Below are 19,239 nucleotides of genomic sequence, written 5' to 3' on the forward strand. Positions count from 1 at the left end.
TAATAATTTAGAATTATCTAAATATTAACCAGACTAAAAATCAAACCCTTAAGATAACCTTTAAACGTTATGTTTGAAATTGTTTCTCTACTATCCAGTTTTCTCAATCTTTTCTAGGATTAGTTTTAGGGTGTTTCTCTACTATCCAGTTTTCTCAATCTTTTCTAGGATTAGTTTTAGGGTGTCTTTGATTACACAAGGTGAAAAAAAAATGTTTTCCAACTTCCCTTAAAAATAAAAACCATCTCCTCCCCCTACCCCCTCCTCAAGAATTGATTTTTCTGTCTGCGTGGGCAGCTTAGTTGGTCAACAGCAATGAAATTGGAACAAATGACCCAAGATCGAGTCTCACCAGCGACAGTGTAGAAGCAATCTCTCAAATGAGGGAGCTCCTTGTACACAGTGTGCACTGGTCTAGTTGTTGTTGATTGACTAAGTCACCATGATTAATCTCCCCTTATATTCCTGTTGAGCTGGGAGTGGGGGCGTCTGGGGTGAACGATTTCACCTTTTGAACAAAAGAATTGATTTTTCTTATTTTTGTGAAAAATATAGCACTTTTGTACTTGAGTAAAAACAAATTCCATAAAAAAAATTATCAATCACACTCAAAGTTAGAATTTAACTAAAAAATATTTTATTTTCCATGTTTTTCATGTTAATCAAACACAACCCTAGTTCACATTTGATGCCTACCTCCAAAGTGCATTCTGTGGAGTCCTTTAATGTTTAGGGTTTTGAGCTCTATGTTGTAGAGGTCTAATTTTCTATGCCTCATTGAGTTAACTTTTCTTTATTTGCTTGTGTTATGTTTAGAATATGCCCCAGCATTATTTGTGTATAGTTATTTTTTTCTACTTTACATATTTTTAGTTAAAAAAAAAAACATAACCTTTAAACAAAGAATGAGTTTTTTTTTTTTTTTTTTTCCTTTTTGCTATTCATTATATACCTATTTATGTCCCACCTTGCTGCCCATGTTCCACTGCAAGGGAAAAACAAATAAATGCCAACTACCATTTTGATGAGCAGATCAAACTCACTGCTAATTGAATCACAGCTATGATATTGTATTCCAAGGCTGCAATTTTCTTTATTTTGCTCATATTTTGTAGGTTACTGTTAGCTCTGTACATGACTTCCCCACAAATGAATCCCAATATACAACCGATCAAGAGAAGATCAATTAGACTGCAACCTCAAATGCCTTCAAACAGCCTGATTCAGCAACAAACAATTTGCAAGAACGATCAGAAAACAGAGAACCAAAAAAGTCAAAAGACAGTATGGTTCAACTCAATGTTTGAAGCTGTTACCTGCAATTTCATCTCTTTATCTTGCAAGGATTGGAACACCACAGGCAGCAGGAGCATGCTTCCCCTCATTGTACACAAGGTTACCCCTCACAAAGGTTGCCAAAACTTTTCCAGAAAGTCTTGATCCCATGTAGGCCGAAATACTCTATTCATACAAGACGAGAAACTAGTGAGTCCGAGGTGGTAGAGTTCAATTTTATTGCCGAAAGAAGGGGTAAAAGATTGCAAATAGGGCCCATGCATATGCTGTTATCTTTTTTCACCATTGTTGCACAGTACCCTTGCCCTCTATTTTTTCTTATTCTCCCCCTTCTTTGAAACCCAGAGAAATCATGAAAAGAAAACCAGTTAAATTCTGCAGAAAGGCAAGAATAAGTTGTAAAAATTAGTATTTAAACAACAGACATAAGGAACGCTTACCGGATGCTTCATATATACAGGATGACCATCATTGAGGTCAAACTCCACTTCTGGTTCCCAAACAACAATATCTGCGTGGTTTCCAATTGCAATAGCCCCCTGCATTATGTTCATCTTATAGTGATTTATCCCATCATCACTAAGAATCATATCTTTATCTGCCACTGTTGGGGAACAATTTACGTTCATAAAAAAATTTTAAGTTAATCATGGACCTAGATCACATAGAGCAACAGAATATTTTTCATCTCATCTTCTGAACTGTCATGCGGCAGTAGCTGACACAAAAACAACTTATGAACTAACAGATGAATTGCTGTTTCTGGAGGGTTTTCTAAATAAATCAGTGCTTCATACTAGTTAAGGAGTTGACATTAGGAAACCCTACATTATGCAGAGGGATCAAGCATTACCTTCGAATCCAGGCCAGCAAGTTTGGCAGGTTTCTCACTCCACCATGAAGCTAGCTGCTCCAAGGTAATTCCATATTTGCGCCCATAAGACCATGTTACAGGAAGAACAAACTGCATGTAATGAAAGAATATTGGTTAGTCATCAGAACAAACAGAAGAAAACTAACATTCAATGGCAAAAAAATTGATCCCATAGAAGGTAAGCCCACTAGTTTGCACGGCAAGAAGCACATGTTTTTAAAATATTGCAGTGGCATCTAAACTAACAAAAACACTTATAAACAGATGCCATTTCATGCTATCTGCACAGGGATGTCAGTTTCTTTTGTTTGGTCAACAATGAGATTCCAAACTGGAAATCTTGTTTCTGTTTATCAATGGCAATCATTTGCATGTATTAAGGTAAGCATAATTGCTGTCAGCACCACTCTATCCGCATGTGCTTGAAGCAGAAGCAACAACTCTACCAAACAGGAGGAGTGGGATCTTTTCTACCATTAGATACTAATAAAAGCTTGTTGTTGGATGTCGATGCATACATCACAATTATATGAGTGCAAAACACCTGTATCCTCCATGGATAAAGTTATATGATTATGTCTTCTAGATTCAATCTTGGAGGTAGATTTCATTTATTTTATATTCTTTTATTCTTTTTACACAGCACATACAAGTCAGGTAATAATAAATTGTGTAATTTAACTGCTTGAAAATAGAAGGTTTCATTGGTGGGTAAACAACTGAAATTTTTGCAAGTTACAGAGGTCTCAGATCTTCAATACTCACAATGGCAAGTCCTAGTAATTACGACGGCTTTTTGACAGACCTTTCAGTTTTTATTTTCAGTTTTCATTTTTAATTTTCCTTGTTCAGTTTTGGTTTTCATTTTAGAAAAAAAAAATGCAACTTCTTGTTTAATAACTGATGTGCTTTGTATTTGATATTTTTAATTTCTTTTTCCCAAACTCACATGGTGTTTGCTGCCAGCTCCTCTGTTGAGATGCCGACATGGCAGCGACTTCAACTCCCGGAAAGCTCTAGGAGTTGCCCGCCACGGGTGAATCCTCCAGCAAATTCCCATTGACCAAGGGAGTGGGAGAAGGAAATGAAAATTATAAACACATATTTTTCTAGTTTTCAAAATTTTAAAAATAATAAACGAGTAACCAAATGCCATTCTTTGTTTCCTTTCTCAAAATAATGTAAACAAAATTGAAAATGGAAGTTGAGACAAGTGGGCCTTAAACCTTCTCGAACTACTTCACTCAATAAAACTTATTACAATCATTAACAAATTTATTTTCCAGTTAATTTCCAGTTGCTATGTATATCAACTCTGAACAGGTTTAAAATACATTCTGGAAAAGAAATAGTCATATGAATCAACCAAAAAACCAACCTGCAAAGAAGATATGCCACCCCATGACTTCAAGAAGTTACCATCATTGAGGAGTTTGAGTTCTGGCACTGTAGGTGAATGATCAGAGCTTAGAATGTCAATATGTCCATCCTGAAACATAAAAGGAATCAGGTAAAGAATATTGATGGCGGAGAAAATAATAGCAATTTCTGCCACAGAAATTGCACATACCATCAAAGCCTCCCACAGTTTTTCTCTGTTGGCAGCATCCCTGATGGGTGGGGCACACTTGAAACGGGTATCTCCATCTTGAATCTGCTCGGCTGAAAAGGCTAAATAATGGGGGCAAGTTTCAACAGTTAGGCTATCGCCACTGCGTTTTGCTTCCTAGTAAAAGAAAATAAGTGAGAATATAATCTTCAGTTCTTCATAAAAAAAACTGCTAGAACTTTCCTAAGAAATTTAAATCCTACAAACAACAGATGAACATTAAGGCCTGAAAGACGTAATAGTGTGAACCACTTTGTGTTATGCAGTTTCCTTAATCTGGCTCCAGTAAACAGGGGATAAGAGTCTTATCCAGGTTCCCTAGTCTGGCTCCAGCAGATAGGGATCAGAAATGTTTTCTATCGCTTTTCAGATTTATAGATCCCTACTCTGATAAAATTCTATATTACTCTGGTAAAATTCATCCACCTAGTAGAAACTTACTTATAAAACTTTCTTTTTCAAAATTTAATAAAAAAAAAGTTACAACTTAATCTAAGGTTAAGATTGGGATGACAGACAGACAATTACTGCAGCCTGAAGGTAGAAGTCTCAGTAGTATTCTGTGTTGATACAGAGAGAATATGCTTATAGCTTATGCCCATGTGTCCTGAGACCCACATAATGTAATATACCTGCCCTATTAACACTATCATGTATTTATTAAAAGAAGTTAACATGCTTTGGTAGGAAGAATAAAAGTATGAGAAGCACAAGCAGAAAGAATAATTGAAATTTCATTGCTTGTTGAAGTGTGAGGTTGTCATAAAAGATATTCATGTGAAGTGTTTCTTGCTGGCAAAGAAAATAGAAAAAAGAAATTTTCAGTTGAAACTGATTCTTCATGGATCCCTAACAAAATTTAGGGGATAATAACAAAGCAACCCTATGCATTTATTGCAGAGACTCTAACTAGCTTTTTTAGTCTAATGATGAATATCTGGACCCAGTTAATTAGTATGAACCCCATCTAAATAGTAATTGCATCACCAGAACTTAGATCCACCCTGCCCAACAAAGAAGAAAAGAATTAAATGAACAAGGCTTTTCAAAAATCATAATCTATAAGTGGAAAGAAGCAGAAGATCCTTGACTGTGTTGTATGGCATTGTATAAGTCAATTTTCAAGATCAAAGATTCATGAAGAAAAGAAAAGCTAGCCACAAGTAGTAGAGCATATTTCTTTACATCATTGCATCTCCATCTTCTGGCAAAATGGAAATGTAAAAGTACCTTTATAAGATCCAAGGAAGATCTTGCGTCAGACAAATGAGCAATGTGAAGATGAGCACCTTCAGCAGGACCACCACTCCTTGTGCCATTGGTTACTGCTAAGAGCTCTCTAATGGCTGCTTCTTCCCTGGTCAAAATGGATGCCAAGAGAGAATTATCACAAAGATGAAATGCAATAAAGCAAATCTTCATTCTTTATCTAGAAATACATAAGGACAAATATGACTTTGAATGTCCAATCATTTATCATTTCTTTGCAGAAATAGTGGCCTTTTATGTAATTCTGGTCTTAAACTCATAATGTAATTACAAGACCTAAGGCTGGAGATACCTTAGCTTCCTCCTACTCAAATGGTGGAACCTCAAGCAAGAGGCTGGCATCACGTGACTAAGTGTTTAAACTTTGGTAAGGAGACATCATTCAGGGTGGGATCTCCCTTCTTTTGGATTTTACTCAGAAAACTATGAATTCAAAGGAACAATACCCTTCTTTAGGTAATATAACCATTACTTTCTTCTTAGAAAGAATCAGGATCAGTACAGGTTTTAGTAACATGAGCTAACCAGTATTTTGCAAAGGCATAATTCCAACAACTCGAACAATACCCTTCTTTAGGTAATATAACCATTACTTTCTTCTTAGAAAGAACCAGGATCAGTACAGGTTTAGTAACATGAGCTAACCAGTATCTTGCAAAGGCATAATTCCAACAACTAGATTGTGATAAAGACTAACAGGGGTATCACAGTGATAAAAGCCACAAGATATATCCTCATCAACCTAACACTAATTACACACTGTCCAAGGAGAGGTGTCGAATTCGACCTCTAACTTTGCAAGTAGTTTAAAACACAACATTTAAGCCAGCTGCTTCCAAGAAAACAAATAAAATCTACTTAATTTTGAGGAAGGGAATACTGAAGCACTAGTTACCAAGAAGCAGGCCTAGTCTTGAGATATGTTGAATAGGACTGAGCATCATCTGCATTATCTTTCATATCCAAGTAACCTTCTTCTTGTTGAATCTCTGCATGTACAAATAAAGGTCTTCTATACTTTGCCAGTACAGACAATCCTTCCTAAAGGATAATAAGGAGGTTAAAAGATTATTAAGCAATCACATTACATTAGCCAAAAGTAAAAAAAAAACAGAAAAAGGTATTTACAGGGCGTAACTGAGATAAAATGCCTACAACTGCTAAGGTAATCGTCTTTGTTTCATATTAAAAAAAATACACAAACGCACCTTAATGTGGCTGGCAGTTGTCATAGGAAAGTCATTAATCCCTGAAGGGCACATAAAGGACTATAGCAACAGAACAAACAATGTCAGGTACAACGGAGAATTGCAGAAAAGGGAAAGGAAATGCATACATACAGATTAATTAGAACTCTCAATTCTATCTGGAAATATTTTCTCATATAATGTATACAAGCAACATTGCTTGAGAGTTGCGGCAATTAAGCCATAAAATGATAAAAACAATGCAAAAGCAAAAAGTCTGGCACATATAAGATTTGGGAACATATTGAAGTTCCATCAATAGGTTGTCCATGCAGAAAAAAAGATACCACTGTTGAAGTCATTTCAGGACATAATCAGTCTAATCCTACATCATCAGAGTCCCATTACCAAATAAGCAAGAGATATTCATTCACCTATGGATAACCAAAATAACTTTCTCAGTTATATACCTTCAAACCTAGAACACCAGCCTCTAGTAGACCCTCCAGAGCACTTCTGTTGAATGCATTCTCTGGAACCAGACCTCCCCAGAAACCTACAATATTGAAGTTTAGTAAAACAGTCTATAAAAAATGAACATTCTCCCCGATAACTTCAAGGGCATACCAACATCAACATAGATCCTCTTTTCTGCAGCCTTGATCTGTCATATATGGAAAAGAGAGAAAATAAGAGAACACAAGAGTTGGTCAATCTTTTTAAGATAATTAAGAATACAACTCATAATTGCTAAAAATCTCCCTATTAATTCAAATATCAAATATAAAAACTTAATTCTTTTCAATTCTGCATATAGTTTTTATTTTGACTTTTAAGTTTTTCTGTGTATTTGAGCTAACAAAAATATAAAATTTCAGGGGCATGCTTTTAAAGCTTTTACTTGTTCCATAAAGATCAGACCAAGACTGATTTCTGGTGTTAAACATGTTACAATGTGAACACATATACACGTCTGTCCATACTTATTAGAACAATAAAAGTGTGTACAGACTTCTAGCAGCCAAGAAGTTTGCTTTTTGAGTATACAGTGCGGGTTAAACTCAGACCAAGTTTTGCTTGAAAAATGTCTTAGTCAAATTTTGCATTAAGAAGTTGGTTGCATTCTGATGATGATACAGGCTTACTTGAATGATTTTCTCAAATAATAATAAAGCAAAATACAAGGAAATTAAAAAGAACGGAAATGGGAGAGATCCCCAGAATAGTATGCATTTAAGTGGCATCCATAGGAAAGAACAATTAACTTCAGTCCCCCATACCTTGAGGTCAAAAGTTTCTTTAGAAACTGTAGATGGAAAACTATTAAGAGGCATGTCAATCAATGTCGTCAACCCACCTGTGTAAAAAAAAAAAAACAAAGTTAACTAAATACTAGTTATTCCATGCATATAGAACTCGAACAAATTTGATTCACAAATGGCTAGATACTGCAGCTAAAAAGCCGGGGCCAACCAGTGGAAGAAAAATAATAAAATGTAAGAAAGGCCAAATTATTATCTCCTGATAAGTAAAATCTTGTTTCCATGTAAGATCATTCAGATCGAGTACACATTTTCTATAGCATTAGATTAATAAAATTATTCAGCTGAGTTCACATTTTCCATACATTAGATTTATTCTCGGTATTAACAAACACAGTATTTCTGAGGAATCTATGAGTCAAAGAAGTTGCAAGGAATTATAAAAATATGAAACTTCATTAAAAAATGCCTTGTTGCAAAAATTTTGTGAAAAACCAAGATCTACAAACCAGCAGCAGCAGCTCTAGTCCCTGAAGGAAATCCTTCCCATTCTGCTCTCCCAGGGTCATCAAGATGCGTATGCCTGCCATGAAGGTAAGTTACGCATCTCATCATACAAAAGATAACGCAACATACATGAAAGAAAAATATAAGTATCATTTGTAATCATCTGTGGACAGTGGAGAACCCAAATTATTAGTAGACCATGTCTCTGCCAGGAACTTTTCTTTGTAGATATGTGAAAGACAAAATAGAATTAGAAGAAAATGGTTGTTGCATCTTACACGTCAACCAAACCAGGCATGACAACTGCCTCTCCATAATCAATCACGTGCTTGGTCCTGGCATTCCCTTGCCAATCCTCTCCGAGCACAGATACGATGTTCCCTCCCTTGACTTCAACTGATCATTCTCAAATTTGATCAAAAGAAAATATATTAGCAGTGATGAGGAAGATTGCTGCTTAAATGAACCGGTCAGCAAGTAAATAGTCAACTCCCAATCAATAGAATATATCATGCAGTAGATATATGAGAAGTCTATTTTCATTCATAAACTGAAATAGTAATGAAGGGTCTGTAAAATGATTCCTTCATCACAAATAAATCTAATAATAATCCAAGAAGTTACTAAACAGACGGACCTGCACCAGATATCACCCCCTTTGGTGTTACAATGCGCTTGCTCGCTATCCAAAAGTGTTTATGGTTGAGAAGGCTGCACTCATTTTGGGATGGCTGGGGACAGAGAATATTTCGATCTTTCTCAGCACATTTTCGAATAGTGAAGTTATCCAAATTGTAACAGCCAAAAAGCAATTATCTTTGACAGCTAAAACCGTGGGTGCAAGGAAACAGTGACTGACTAATACATCTAAATCCCTGTCAATTATCACAGCGGAGAAGCACATAACATATTCTTAAATATTCAACAGTCAAATAAATATCATTTTTTTTCCTGGTTTTTCTTTTCATTCTCCAGTTGTCCATCGACTGAATATGGTCAATAAGTTCAAGGCTAATTATCACGATCACGCAAACGAACAGAAATAAACAGAAGCAGCGATATATCAAATATTGTTTTGGGATTTTCTGAATACTTTCCAATAGCCTGATTCAGATAGAATCATATATAAAATCCAATTATTCATTTGCGTTTCTGGAAATACTTTATCTAATATGTTAAAACCTTCAAAGGATTGGTTCCAAATAAATCCTCAGGAAGAAAACATAGAGGCTGGACTTTCTGCTTATCAACAAGTATCATTCCAAACCCATAAACACAGGAAACACTTGCCCTTGAACAAATTATCGCATGGAATACAATCTATAAATATGAATATATATATATATATATAATAAGTGAAATTATCTCTTAAATAGGACCAAGGATGGGTGCTTGAAAAGGTCAAATAAACCATCATCACACAGTCCACATAAAAAATAGCACAAGGGGGAAAACTATTCATATAAACAATAAGGGTACGTAGGCAGAAATTAAATTCGATGAAACAGAACAATTGAATCAAACCTTCAGAGAGCTCCAAATCTGAAAGAGTACGAGAGAAGCAAGCAGTGGCAACAGCGGTAGAAGCCGCCACTTCAAGTAGTCCATCTCTCTCTCTCTCTCTCTCTCTCTCTCTCAATCTTATGTAGAAGTTAAGAGTCACTTGTTACTGGATTTATTTATTAAATCCTTGTGGACCCCCCAGCCCCAGTTATTCCATTCAATTTTTGGACCCAACAATATTATTCTAAAATAAAATATTTAATAGTAATAAGGCTGCTCCAATTATAATATTTCATTTGGGAACACGAATAAATTTAATAAATAATTATCATAAATTTATAATAGTTTTATTATGAATTATTATTAATTTTAAATAAAATTACCAAAATTTAAATAAAATTATCGTATATTTATGTGTCTCATCAATTTGTAAAGATTATTAAAAAAATTATGGGATAGCATTTACTCTTCCATTTATACAAATTATGAATCTTGACAATTATTGAAAATAAATTTTATTTTCATCATCCTGTGTTATATTTTTTTTGAAAACATCATTTTTTTTTTTTTTGTGTGCAAATTCATTCATGATGTAATAAATATCTTTTTTATCGAACAGTATCACATCTCACATGAGAAACTATTTATATCTTAAATATTTATTTATTTAATTCAAAAATCTTGTCTTGATTACCATTAAAGATTTTATCTAATAATTATGAAAAATAATCTTATTGAGAATCATACTCTACTGTTAAGAGATCAAACTATATATGTAAATTAGTATTTAAAAAATATATAAAAATACACTCTTAAATTTATTTATTATTTTAGTACCCTTAATTTTAAATACTAATTTAATCGTCACATTCAAGAACAAAAACCTAATCCTTACATAAATTAAATTTCATTTGGCTGATGGAATGATTAAGACTCTTCCATTCAACAAAACAAAAATGTTGATGATGCTGCCCAGGATCGAACTGGGGACCTTTAGTGTGTAAGACTAACGTGATAACCACTACACCACAGCATCACATTTGCTACTCTTTTGCTCACATAATTACTTGTTAGATGTTGAAATGTCTTTAATTAATTTTTGATTACACATCTAATAGGATTAAGGTATTAAGGTTTGTAACGATGATAATGAACCGAACCCAACCCAAGTTGGCCTGGTAAGTTGTAACCAAAAAACACCAAATTTTAAAAAATATCAGTTTGCCACTATTGGTGATATCTTAAACCCATTTTTGGATCCAAATCTTTGTGGGTATATCACAAAGACTAATTATTCATGTTTTACAAGCAAAAGAATCAAGGTTTAGGAGGTAACAAGTTATGCAAAGAAAAGATGGTAGGAACTATTTGAGCCCTTCCAGCAACTTCAAGGGAAATAAAGATCAAGTTGTGATACACGTGAAGTAAAAGAAAAGTAAGATGGCTCCTCTGAACAAAGTTCAAGCTATACATGGATGTACAATTTGGCAAGGTACATTTATGAACCCCGTTCCAGTTGAGACTATCTCAATTCTGAACCCCCTGCCTTCAATAATCCAGGCCGGGTTCCTCTAAATCAGAAGCATTGAAAACTTTAAACTAAAGTGACCAAATCCAAAGTCAGGCTTTGAGTGAATGGAATGATAGTACTCATATGAAGGCATCGATGGCGGATTCAGACAGTCCCAGCTGCCTACCGGATATGAGAATCGTAGGCATCGAAAAGCGTGTCAGGAACAACCAGAGGCAGCTTGTCTGTGTACATGAACAGCCTTCTAAGATTCTCCCGTGTTATGGTCGCCATGTCAGTCACATCCCTATAGTCCATGAATACCCAGAGATCACCGGAGTTCACCCTCTTCAAACTGTCCCGACAAAACGGGCATGACTGGGATCGTGTACGCCTGCAACACAGATGCCAGATTAATCAGTTTTCAGAAGTGATGATGCTTAGAGTTTGTTCTCTTTTGAAGTATGAAAATACAAGGTGTATCATGAAAAGCTCGATGTGGGTCGTCTAGTTGTCTGGCTTTAAGGAGGTAGCAGTCTATGGTTTCCATGTTTTTCCCTCTTGCCACGTCGGTTACTTCTGATTTTGCTGCTTCCTTTTGTATTTGTGTATATGGTATTCACAGATACGCACCCTTTGGCATCCTTTCGGATATTTAGCATTAATTATAAGTACTCGAGCAGCAAGCTCAATAACGGATGCCAGACTAAATGACAAGTAGACTGAAGAAGAATCATAGCTTGAGAAGGGAGGGACCCCAAGAGATACGCCTTAACCATAGAATGTGCTCCATCCAACCAACATGAACCGGTGAATGATAGATATGTAGCACAAAACATAGCATGGAGGAAGACTAATCAGTGACTAAACCTTCTTTTTGAGGTCTTTCCAACATCCCCCCCCCCCCCCCCCCAAAACACCAAAAACAATGAGTACAGAGATAAAAAAGGAGGCCCCCAATGAAGTAACTGATTACCGGGAAACATTCTATGACTGAATGTAATATTGCAACTGGAACAAATACAAACAAAAACCACATAAAAGGCTTCACGAAATCAGTGATGACTTCAACACCTGAGGAGTTGGATTGCTAGTCACCTTATTTTGTCCACAACAAAAATGGTAATCTTTGCAGTGATACCTACTTGTCAGGTACACATCCAAACCCTCAAGAAGAAGGTACACAAACTTAAATGGAAAGCCTATAATGAGGATAGACCCCCACAGTCCATTAATTTAGTGTCACGCTACAATTCCTTCTGTTACAACAATAAGAAAAAACAGTACACTTTTGCTAGGGCCTCAATTATGAACACGCCCACCCCTTCCCCCGGGCCACTGGCAGGGGGGTTGTCCTCCTCCAAGAAAAATCAAAAAAGAATAAATGAAGAGAAAGAAGCAATAGAAACAATTGGATTGCAGTAGTTACACATAGATATTATACCATCCACTACCCACTCAGATCTTACAATCTGGAAGTGTGAGCTGACAAAGGGGAATTAATATAGTTTTGTTAGGAAGAGTACTAAGACCAATGCAAAGCATCTAAATTCTTAAGCAGTTAGTTTTACATAGTTAGTAACAAGATAAAAGAGCGAAAAAGAATTGTCACTAATAAAGCTGCAGGGCAACTTCTAGATTCCACAAGTTAATAAAACAAGTATAGAGAGAGAGAGAGAGAGAGAGAGAGAGCATACCACTCGTGGTAGCATTTCAAGCACATTGCATGATTGCATTTGGGCAAGACAATCTTACAATTTGTCTCCATGCAAATTCCACATTCTTCTTCCCTTTCAATGTCTGTATCTGTATACTGCCTGTACTCCTCATCATCTCTTCTTCTATACCTTTCCATGCACACTGCCTTTTGCCTTTTATCTTCTGTATCAGTAACACCACTTTGAAGTTGCAGCAAAGAGGGATAAATAACCGCTGGCCCCAGGACATTCATACATCAGCAGAGTAATCTAGAACTTTAAGCCACAAACTTTTATAAGTGGCGCCAATCTATCTTTAAAGCATGCAAAAACTTACCATAAAATTCTCTTATACTTGCTTTTCGCTCATGGGTAGACATGGTTGTTGTGCCGTCAACATGAACCTAAAGCCCAAGGGGACATTCAGCCATGTGCATGGTTGACAAGAAACTCAAAGTGGACGTAACTGCATAACATGATTATTCACCTTGTAAATTAGGATTCTTAGCAGTCCAAGTGCACCGGCAAGGTGACAGTCTGTCCACTGCACAAGGAAAAGGAACAGATGTGCTGCTGGACTGTAGGACATTCTCATTTGAAGACAGGTGCCATCATATTCCCTGGGAAAATCAGAAGCCCTGCACCTCAAATCCAGTATAAGAGTTTAATTAGAAACATCGAATCCGAAATACAATCTGGAAAGCAAGTCAACTGCAAACAGATACATAATGGGAAGATTTGAGACATTAACATTATTTAGCTAATGAAGGAACAATGTCTCACTGACCATACATATTGCTATATATATATAGACAAAAGAGTTCCCCAACTTTCTCATTTTTCAGCAAGCACAGCAATGGCCTAGCTCATTCAGAAACTTCGAACTGTAGTCTTGTATCAATCGGGGCAGTTCAGTAAGACTCCGTTGTGAAAACTTAGTCTAGATATAGAAGGAAGACTCCATTCGCTTCCTTCCCCTTCCCTCATTACCTCCATTGTCACGATTTCTATTTCCCTCCTCGCTAGATCTCGAATTCTAGGGTTTTAACCAGTCAGGTTATGATCGGGCCTCGGTTGGTTGGGGCTTTATAAAGCAAGGTTCAGGGGTATGAAGATACCTGGTCATCAATTGAAAGCTAAAGCACAATCCTACGCTCAGTCTGCCAAAATCCCCACCTTACACATGTTTCAGAAAGCAGAAAAACTCTAGATTGCATTAAACAAATTATTAGCAAGCAATGGCCTTCATGAAAATCATACTAAATGGTTTCTACATTCCCAACAAGATCATGAACAAAACCCACAAAGATGCAGCCTCTATCCAAGAAGACAATCACGGGTCAGGTGAAAGATTCACGCTTCAATCCACAAAGTAAAATAGCCGCATCAATCAAGCAGACATTTACAAGAATTTCAAAATATGATCGCCTAAGCAGAACTTCGTAGCAGAGATAAAATCCTACAAAATTCCAGAAGATTCGAGGTAAATAAAACATCAAAAAACCCAAAACCCTACCAAAATTCAATCTTTCAACTCTCCAGAGCCCTAATTGAACCACATCACCAAAAAAATCCAACCATCATAAAATCAAATTATTCAAACGTACGGAAAACACGGATTATTTTTTTATACTAACAGGGTATTGGCGTGCTGAATATCGGCCTCAAGAACTTTGAGAGAATCCTTGAAGGACTTCCGCATAATCCCTCCTCCTTCCAAACCCACCAAATTCCAATCCCAAAAGAAAATAAAGAACAAAAATTTTCGTCAGAAACAAACACTCAGCATTGATCAATCCCCCGTCACACTCAAACACTCCAAACCCAGATAAGCTTTCATCAGAACTAAGCGAAAACTCTCCCACTCCCTCTCTCTCTCTAGAATTCACCACTTTCCTCTCTGTGCAGGCTGCTTTGCGATTCTCTATCATGCTTCTGTTCTACTCTCTCTTTCAAAAGGAAGACCAACGGCTGAGGGCGACTGAGGAGGTGCCGCGTGGACATTAGGTTGTGTCAAGATTACAGAGCCTTCAAAATAATGATCAAAGTTTAATTGTAATTTCATCCCTCAACTTTCCACAAATCCTCACAATTCCCATTTTGTATTTCAACTTTATAACTGAAACCATTATTTACGCTCTACGTCCCTCAACTTTCCATAAATCCCCAAATTTCCTTTCTTCTTTTAATTTTCTAACAATAACCCTGAACACTAGAACAGTAAAATTTAGAAATATATCTTATTCATTATTGAAATAAAATTTAGAACTTGTCATTTTCTTGTTTATTCATTTTTTTCTAGCCAAATGCATTTCAGATACTCGTTAAGATGCATTTAAGTGATTGACTCACGATAAGTTAAGATTCACATCAATAGATCATGAATTCGATTTCTTATCTTGTGCAATTAGACAAATTCTCTACCTATAATTTATCTCATCTGTCAAAATTAAGAACACGAGTAACAAAGAACCACATAAAAACTGTAATCTCAAGATGTATTTAATGCATCTTATTTTCAATAATAAAATACTTTTATTAATTGATCATATATTTCAACATACAATATATTTATTATTAACTAATAAAAGTGTTTAGTGTAAAAAATAAAATATATTAAGTATACTTTAATGAATGATCCTGCACCTGAGTTAAAAAACCATTATTTGAAATCACAAGTGGTTAGTAATTGATGGAGGGTTGACATTATAATTTTATCGAAGTATGGGGATTGGTTTAAACCGTAAAAACAGAGCGTTTGGTCATAAATGGTATTAAATGAGAATATCAGGGGGCTAAGCATAATTCTGAATAATGGAACGGGCAATGAGAGCGATAATTATTAAAAAATCAGAATCAGACAGCGTCATCTCCGAGAGCGCTCTTTTGCTTTCTCCCTTATCCACTCGCGTCCTCTCTCTCTCCCTTTTTTCTCTAAATTTTATTAAATATTTTATTATTATTATTATTAAGTAAGATTTATAATTTTAATTTTAAAATAAATTTAATGATAAAATATCATAAAATACTATATATACTAATTTAATAAAATATTTAAAAATTAAAATAATATACATTATAAAAAATAATATATATTTACTAAAAGTCAATATTAACATTACCTATTATTAACCTATTACTTATTATTAATTTTATATTTTTGAGAAATTGATTATTGCAAAGTCATAAATTTAAATATATTTTTTATGAATGTCGATAATTTGTGTATATTCGAAATCAAACTTAAAAATTTAACCTACTATTCATAAATTTTAAAGAGAATTAGACGATTCAGGCCGAGGACTATACTTTGATCAAAGATCCCTCAAATTCTTATGCTAAAAAAAAAAATAACCAATATTATTAAAGTATAATAAACAAAAAAATGTGCTATATAATATAATTTGCGTATTATTAATATTATATTATATAGCTTAAAGGCAATGGGTTTTGTGTCTGCCACTTTCCCTCTATTTACGGTAGCTTTCCCACCACGCACCTCCCGTTTGATAGCTACATGGCATCCAGCTCCTTTCTTTGCCCTTCTTCTTCCCCCTATTTACGGAATTACCCCCTCTATTTACCCAATTAGTTTGCCTCTTGTTTAATTAATTAATTTGTCATCGTAGCATTGCACTGTTAAATGTGATTATTTGTAGTTCATGACATAATAGTTCATCATAAATTAATATCCAAAATAAGGGTTAAAAACTTAAAATTGCTTAGAATATTAATTGAATTATTTTTTTTATTTTAAGTTAATAATGTATTCGATAAAAAATAATTGATCAAAAATAAAAAATAACATGAGAATTATAAAATTACTGACACTAAGAGATCATGACATCAAATTATAAAAATAAATATCTAATCTAAATTATGTGAAACAATATTTTCTTTTAATAAACTGCTAATAGGTCTCAATCAAGTGTTGATTATCCTAAATTTTTGAATATCATCATGATGAAAATTATGTTTAAATTTGATATATTAAATTTTAGTATAGTATTTGATAATTATTTGAAAGCTCACACGTCGTACAATTTATATAAGTTGAAATATGAGTGTTGACGTCAGCCCATCATAATTAGATTATAACCCTCCATCCTTATCATTTAATTAAATAACTTTCCTAATTATGACATTGATTAAAGAAATTTTCCTAAGAAAACACTTAATTATCTCAGAGAAAGTGATGTTTGAACTACAAGAATGACAGTTGTTACAAGGAGTGAGTGTGGCCTATGACACATAATATGTCAAAACTGCCCCCCAGATACTCAAAAAACAGGATCCAAAACTAAGACAAGAGCCCCAAAATGGGAGGGTTCCCAAATGGGACTTTGAGTCATTTAGACCCACTCTTGAGCAAAACTGGCATCTCCACAACTATTTATGACTTTCATAGGCTGTAAAAGGTGAATTTCTTCTCTTTTAGGGTCTTCGTATATTGTCTCACGCACATAAAAAGGGTAAATCATGGTACACGACAATCCCCTAAATAAGAAACACAATACATAGTACCCATAATAAGTCACCTCACAGAAAGATGGAACTCCCACACTACAATTATCATGACTCGAACCTACATCTTTCTCTTTATTGCTTTCATGCTTTATGCAATATTAGGGTATTGATTCATGACATTAAAACTCTACTCAACCAAAATCCTCCAATTAGGGGAGACTTAGGCTCCGTTTGGTCATAGAATAAAGGTTTATTTTTTAATTTTTATCTTTACTATACAAATAAGACACCATAACTATATTTTATTTTTAAAATAGATATATATTTACCACACTTCACTTAATTTTTAGATTAATTAATCGATGGTAAAGTAAATGAATTATTTTTACATAATGTGTATTTTATTTTTAATATTTAAATAATTTTATTGATTAATTAAATAATTTAAAACACGAGTATTTATGTTTAAAATAAAAATACCTTATTTTAAAATAAAATATATTTATTGGTATTTAATCATTACTCATAAAATAATAGCTAACATTACTCTTGAAATTAATAAATTTTTAGTAACACTGAATACTTTAATTTAAATATAAAAAATAAAATACATTAAATAAACATTAACAAAGCTTTAAATTAATTTGATTGGGCCCACCAGCAGGTGGACTGGTGGGTGAGTTAAATGGGCTTCTCTATTTGGGTTCATTTCCCGGGAAAATTAATCCCAAAAAACAGTACTTTGAGGGGCTTTTATTGAAGATATGGCAAACAAAGCCGAAAGCGTCGCCTCTTTGCTGGCCGCCGCGTGGATTGCCCCCGAACTTCTTCCCATTTGCAAAAATGCCATTCTATTGACAAATATTAAATAATGCCTTCTTTTATTTTTTTCCCATTATTTTTGGAATTGGAACTGAATTATTTTAACATTTAATATTTATATAATAGGTGTTTTTTGGACTAAAATAATTGTTCTTTCAAACAGACATGAATAATCGTGTTTTTTAAATCTAAAAGCGAGTTATATATATATATGTTGATTTATAATTTAAAAGATATTTCTTTCTACTTTTTAACGAAAAAATATAATTATTTACGAACGACATCTTTTAATAAAAAGGTGTGTCATTTATAGTCACTCAATGTCTATAAATTAACTAAATTTTGTATCATATATATCTATATATATATATATATATTGTGTTTGAAATTTCCACTCTTTCATCTAATCTCTAGTGTTGTCTCTCTAAGAGTTTTTGTACTAATTTTGTTAGAGTCTAGGGTAATTAAATTACTTAACAATGTTTTTGTCGAATGTGATCAAAACTTTCATTATCCTTCTATTTATTATCTTTTATAATAATATAACAATTATTCAAGTTATTCTCGTTATAGTTATTGGTACATGTTATTGTTAGGCTTTTATTTTCGATTAGGGGTGAGCAAAAGTTCAATTTACCTGAATCGATCCAACTTGTCGGGTTAATTCGATTCGATTTTTTTCTTGTATAAATTCGGTTCAGTTAATTTTTTCTCAAAAATTAGATTTTTGATTTTTTGGTTAGAAAAATCGAAATAACTGAACATATCAAATTTTAAAATAATATTATTTTGAAGTTTATAAAATAATGTCGTTTTCTTTAATTTTATGTATTTTTTATCGATTTTCTTTATTTTCTTTTGTGTGTTTTTTGGGTTTAATCAGTTTAGTTTAGTTTATACGGTTTGAGTTCGATTTTTTTTATTATCAGTTAATTCGATTTTTTGGGTTAATCTATCAGTTCGATTTAATCGGTTAATAAATTTTAATCTGTTCGGTAACCAAATCGACCATTTGCACACATCTACTCTTGATTGTCCAATTACTTATTTTTAACAAAACGATAGCTCTTACGCTCTTTAAGAAGAAAAGGGTCTATCAATTTTTTTCTTTTTTTCTCTTATTTTGATGTTTTAAATCAAAAGTTAAAATCTCCAATATAATTAAGTTGTGTTAACTTGTGAATGTAATCTATGAATCAGTAACAAAAACATAATCATTCATTTTGGGAAATGGTA

At 33.9% G+C, this 19,239-nt stretch overlaps 2 protein-coding genes and 1 non-coding gene across 5 annotated transcripts; all 3 read right to left on the reverse strand.

The window, feature by feature from the left end:
• Positions 1-1,068: 1,068 nt before the first annotated feature.
• LOC127808963 (allantoinase) lies at positions 1,069-9,668 on the reverse strand. Its single transcript, XM_052347717.1, has 16 exons — positions 9,529-9,668; positions 8,642-8,735; positions 8,283-8,400; positions 8,007-8,080; positions 7,516-7,592; positions 6,863-6,899; positions 6,706-6,791; positions 6,257-6,316; positions 5,944-6,089; positions 5,010-5,136; positions 3,741-3,896; positions 3,549-3,659; positions 2,150-2,260; positions 1,737-1,835; positions 1,317-1,461; positions 1,069-1,218 (listed from the first exon to the last, which is right to left on the reverse strand). The coding sequence occupies exons 1-15, from the start codon at positions 9,610-9,612 to the stop codon at positions 1,333-1,335; spliced, it is 1,509 nt and encodes a 502-aa protein (XP_052203677.1). The 5' UTR covers positions 9,613-9,668; the 3' UTR covers positions 1,069-1,218; positions 1,317-1,332.
• An 802-nt stretch (positions 9,669-10,470) lies between these two features.
• On the reverse strand, positions 10,471-10,543 carry TRNAV-UAC (transfer RNA valine (anticodon UAC)). The gene has a single exon. It is a non-coding gene; the product is annotated as a tRNA-Val (tRNA).
• Positions 10,544-10,744: 201 nt separating this feature from the next.
• Positions 10,745-14,681, reverse strand: LOC127808973 (E3 ubiquitin-protein ligase AIRP2-like). Of its 3 annotated transcripts, XM_052347740.1 has the most exons (6): positions 14,352-14,678; positions 13,502-14,173; positions 13,202-13,352; positions 13,052-13,118; positions 12,715-12,949; positions 10,745-11,411 (listed from the first exon to the last, which is right to left on the reverse strand). In XM_052347740.1, exons 3-6 carry the CDS (start codon positions 13,307-13,309, stop codon positions 11,201-11,203), a joined length of 621 nt encoding a protein of 206 aa, XP_052203700.1. In that variant the 5' UTR covers positions 13,310-13,352; positions 13,502-14,173; positions 14,352-14,678; the 3' UTR covers positions 10,745-11,200. The 3 variants fall into 3 exon arrangements, with proteins under 3 accessions (XP_052203700.1, XP_052203698.1, XP_052203699.1); XM_052347738.1 differs by lacking the exon at positions 13,502-14,173 and having other exon boundaries at positions 13,202-13,358; positions 14,352-14,681; XM_052347739.1 differs by lacking the exon at positions 13,502-14,173 and having other exon boundaries at positions 14,352-14,674.
• Between the last annotated feature and the right edge of the window lie 4,558 nt (positions 14,682-19,239).

The sequence above is a fragment of the Diospyros lotus genome, chromosome 8, assembly GCF_014633365.1.
Source record: "Diospyros lotus cultivar Yz01 chromosome 8, ASM1463336v1, whole genome shotgun sequence".
NCBI lineage: Eukaryota > Viridiplantae > Streptophyta > Magnoliopsida > Ericales > Ebenaceae > Diospyros > Diospyros lotus.

Excerpts from the sequence above, each read along its gene's own strand:
- LOC127808963 (XM_052347717.1), bottom strand. The coding sequence starts at position 9,612 with ATGGACTACTTGAAGTGGCGGCTTCTACCGCTGTTGCCACTGCTTGCT. Across the intron at positions 8,401-8,641 it reads GGGGGTGATATCTGGTGCAG|TTGAAGTCAAGGGAGGGAAC; the intron begins GTCCGTCTGTTT and ends GAGAATGATCAG. Across the intron at positions 6,792-6,862 it reads GAGGATCTATGTTGATGTTG|GTTTCTGGGGAGGTCTGGTT; the intron begins GTATGCCCTTGA and ends TCAATATTGTAG.
- LOC127808973 (XM_052347738.1), bottom strand. The coding sequence starts at position 14,416 with ATGCGGAAGTCCTTCAAGGATTCTCTCAAAGTTCTTGAGGCCGATATT. Across the intron at positions 13,119-13,201 it reads TAAGAATCCTAATTTACAAG|GTTCATGTTGACGGCACAAC; the intron begins GTGAATAATCAT and ends CTTGGGCTTTAG. Across the intron at positions 11,412-12,714 it reads TTGAAATGCTACCACGAGTG|GCGTACACGATCCCAGTCAT; the intron begins GTATGCTCTCTC and ends TCTGTGTTGCAG.